Source organism: Dasypus novemcinctus, chromosome 3, assembly GCF_030445035.2.
Source record: "Dasypus novemcinctus isolate mDasNov1 chromosome 3, mDasNov1.1.hap2, whole genome shotgun sequence".
NCBI lineage: Eukaryota > Metazoa > Chordata > Mammalia > Cingulata > Dasypodidae > Dasypus > Dasypus novemcinctus.
In genome coordinates this window covers 93,308,645-93,313,243 of record NC_080675.1, presented here as the reverse complement: position 1 = coordinate 93,313,243, position 4,599 = coordinate 93,308,645, and the positions used below count along the sequence as shown (strand labels likewise).

Below are 4,599 nucleotides of genomic sequence, written 5' to 3'. Positions count from 1 at the left end.
TGGTATATCCTCAGACCCTTGTGTGTCAAATAACCAATAAATATCTCTCATAGATATGTGAGGGGGTTATTCAAGTAATTATTATCCAGAAATCGTTTTAGTGCTACCAAAAATACAAATATTACTAAAGAAAAATTTGACTCAATGAGCAACATATGAAACAATCAAAATAAAATGAGATATAATGAAATTATGGGGGATACAGAAGAACAAATCATTCATTCAGGAGAGAAGGTTTTATGGAGGGTATATAGCATTTATTTAAGAGAATCTTACAGGATAAATAGGATATGAAAGGTTAATGATTCCAACCTGAAAGAATATCATGTGCAAAAGCACAATGCATGAAAATAGATCAGCAATCAAAGAATTACCAAGTCTATTGTACCTAGGGCCCAGGGATTGTGGGAGGATATAAAAAGAGAAGAACATGAAAATATTATACGGGAATAGATTACTAAGAACTTTGAATACCAAACTTCTATAAAGGAATTTTAATTTATGCAGATACTACTTAGGCTTTTCATTTTAATATGAGATTTGTGTTTTTTCCTTATAGAGTTCCTCTTTCCTTTTTATTAATCCAAATACTCATACAAATGCTTCAGAGGCCCAGGTAATCATGAAACTACAATAAGGTGTCCATCCATTCTAGTAAGTCAGTCCACCTCACAATATAAACCTTTTTTTTTTCCATGCCCATATTTTTTTTTAAAGATATTTACCTTGAATGGCTAAATTAAGCAGAAAGTTTTCTACCCTAGAATATGAATTGCATATGTATGAAGACCCATTGTAGGAGGAAAATAATAAAAGGTATTGAAAGCATGTTTAATTATTAGGGGGAAAGAATTAGTTGAGGAATCAGAAATAAATGTTGAGAAAAATAAGTGAGGATAATTCCTGGCTTTGAGCCTTTCTTAGCCCACCCTGCACAGGTTCCTCCTCTAAGACACAGATACGACAAGAACCAAAAATGAAATGAGTCCCCAAGGGGCTATGCAAATCCAGCCTGAGTGGTTAATGATAGGACAAAATGCCTTTCACAGAAATAAAGGACTCCTTCAGCAAAAACTGACCCTCATCCCTTTTCCTTTTACTTCCAGTTGTCCTCAGATCCCCAGAACATCACAACTCTTGATGCGGACCACCTCTGACTGGCCTTCCCTACAGGGCCTGAGAGCCATGGGAAACGGCACCAGTGTCACTGAGTTTGTCCTGCTGGGGCTCACAGATGCCTGTGAGCTGCAGATGCTCATCCTCCTGGGGCTCCTCCTGACCTACCTCCTCACTCTCATGGGGAGCCTCCTCATCGTGGTCATCACCCTCACGGACAGGCGCCTCCACACCCCCATGTGCTACTTCCTCTGTAATTTCGCTGTCCTGGAGATCTGCTTCACCTCATCATCTTCCCCAAGATGCCGCCCAACATCCTGACTGGAAGGAAGACCACCTCCCTCCCAGGTTGCTTCCTACAGAGTTTCCTCTATTTCTTCCCGGGCACAACAGAGTTTTATCTCCTGGCAGTGGTGTCCTTTGACAGATATATGGCCATCTGTAATCACTTGCATTATGCCACTACCATGAGGAAAAAGGTCTGTGCCCATCTAGTCCTTTGTTCATGGATAGCAAGATTACTTCTCATCATTTTTCCAAGTTTTATTATAATTCACCAGCCATTCTGTGGCCCCAATATAATTAATCATTTCTTTTGTGACAACTTCTATTTCCTGGAACTCCTATGTGCAAACACAAGTCAGATAGTGCTTCTGGGTTTTGTTGTGGCCAACTGCAGCTTATTGGGCACTCTGCCTGTGACAGCCACCTGCTATGGCCACATCCTCCACACCATCCTCCACATCCCCTCAGCCAAGGAGAGACAGAAAGCCTTCTCAGCCTGCACTTCCCACATCATTGTCATGTTTCTCTTCTATGGCAGCTGCATCTTCATGTATGTCTGGGCAGGCAAGGGCAACGAGGGGGAGGACAGGAACAAGGTGGTGGCCCTGCTCAACACCGTGGTGACCCTAATGTTCAACCCTGTCATCTACTCCCTGAGGAACAAACAGGTAAAGCAGGTGTTTAGGGAGCAGGTAAGCAAGTTCCTCTCATAAAACTGTGGAAATTAGGGACTGAAGCTAATGCTACCCGACAAGCTAAAGAATTCTCAGGCCCCTGCAAGAAATTAAACCTTTCCCTTTCATATCATATGATGATATGTTTTTGCTGTGACAAAATAGGTGATAGCTACTGTGCAACTCAGTAAAAACTAGGAAGCCCTCTAAACCTGCAAGACATTTTATTTTATTATCAGATTTGAACATTTTGGCTCATTGCATCTCTGTTGCCTGACTTTCCAATAGAATTCAAACCCCTTTTTGACAAGGACTAGTTCTTTATAATTCAGTGTCAGCCTGTGAGGGGTTGAAGATGTATGTACCCTCAGGAAAATAAAGCATGTCCATTCCTGTGGGTGTGGATATAGATCCACTGTAAGTATAATCTTGCCAGGAGGCTACTTTGGTTAAGGTGTGGCATACCTCATTTCAGGATGGGTCTTAATTCTCTTACTGGAGATCTTTATAAATGGAATGAATATGAGAGAGATAGAAAGTCGTTGGAGCAAAAAGCTGAAATCAGTGGTACCTGGAAGAGAAGGCAGAGACCAGCAGACAACACCATGTGCTGCCTTGCCATGCGACAGAGGAGGCAAGGATCACCAGCAAGGAAAAAGCATTACCTGAAGCAGCACAAAACACTAAAACAAAGCCCCAAGCATCAATCCATTGACACAGATCACATAGATGTTCAATAAATACTTGCAGACTGATTGCTTTGCATCTGTTTCTCCAACTCCCTAAGAGAAGAGGAGAATAGTCCTCTGTTAACAGCATTCTCATTTCACACCTATTGTCCAGTCTTAGAAACGTATATGCAAAAACTCAAAAACTGACAGGCTAATTGCTTATTATTTTGCACAAAAGCTACTTATATGTTTTAGTATGGAAATTCATAGAAATTCCTCATTCCTGTTGATAAAGCATCTTCCATCTTTATGTTATCTTGGATAAGTTATTCAATCTTTCAGTCTCAGTTTTCTCTTCTGTAAAATGGGGGTAACAATATCCATCCAAAAGTATTATTATAAAAGTCAAATCAGATATTGTATGCAAAATGCCTTAAAAGTGACTGACATAATAGATCCTTAATAAATGTTATGTTCCTTTTTTCAAACTTCCATACTATCTTCCCTCTCTTTCATCTGAATCTCACACCAGTTATCAACATAAGCATTTTGAAGATTTTATATTTAAAATGTTACAATAAATTTTATATAACATTAAATACAGTATTTTAACCTGTTGCAATTTATTACTAAGAAGTTCACAATTGATGAAGACTGAGATAAAGAGTCATATCAGTAAATGAACAAATGTTTAATAAGTAACCAAACTACTTAACCTATTAATTCATTTCCAAATCATTATTATAAAAGTGCCATATTCAAGGAAATATACTATGTGGTCTCAGAGATAATACATAATTGAAGAAAATAAAACCTAACTAGGAAGACAGATAATATATAAATAATTGTAACTTAGGGTATAAAAGGATACGTGTAAGAAAATATTGTGTACAACTCTTGAATAAAAAATTGAAAACCAGGAGGAAATGATGTCCCAGAAAAAGGTGATTTTCAATAATTGACCTGAGAAGAAACAAAAAGCTTGTTTAGAGGAATTGCCATAGAAATTACTTGAAATGTGATTAAATATCTACCATAAACTCAAAAGCTGTCATTTTTTATATCTCTCTTTCTCAAAAACCCTGTAACCAGTCCACCAGAAAATTCTGTGGATAATACCTTCAAAATATATGGAGCACACTGCCTCATTTCTGTGTGAACTGATTTAGGCTACCTACACTATCCCTCTTCCCCTGCATCTTGATAACCACTATCATCTACTGTCTCTCCTATATTCCACCCCCCACCTCCCATTCTTTGATCCACAAAGTGTCTAACTCTTAATTTCTAATACCTTTGTTCTGTTTTCTGTCTGTTATCCACTCTTGAAACTATTACCTTTCTTTTCTTTTTCCTTCTCTCATGAAAACAATAGCTTTGTAGTTCATACCATATTCCACCTATATTCAGTCATCTACTTCATAAAAGATACTCTACCTACAGCTATAACTCTATACAATCTACATGAATCTAACCTCCATCCTCCCAGATCTGATATTCTTGCTTTGTTAACATACATTACCAATACCACTTTACACTTTACCCTTGCTGACACAATTGCCTTTTCCCAACACTAATACTTTCTTCTAAAGTGAACTTAACCAACAACAAGTAACTTGAGTAAGAAGAAAAAAGTGACAAAGAGAAGATATAACACCTATGCAAAAATAACAACTAATTAACCTCCAAAAGCAGACAAAGAAGCTAAGGAACTGATTAAATTCGTCAAAATAAAGAGATGACCAGAAAGCAACAAAAATCTACAAACCAAACCAATAATCAGGAAAACATGACTGAATCCAATCAACAAACCAATAATCACGAAGGGGAGCAAAACTTGGCACAAGCAATGA

The 4,599-nt window shown here is 37.9% G+C and overlaps 1 protein-coding gene across 1 annotated transcript; it reads left to right on the top strand.

Moving 5' to 3' along the window:
* Positions 1-1,185: 1,185 nt before the first annotated feature.
* LOC101430045 (olfactory receptor 6E1-like) lies at positions 1,186-2,114 on the top strand. Its single transcript, XM_012518037.2, is given in 2 exon segments — positions 1,186-1,402; positions 1,405-2,114. Coding segments are annotated over 2 exon segments (927 nt in total).
* The last annotated feature ends 2,485 nt before the right edge of the window (positions 2,115-4,599 follow it).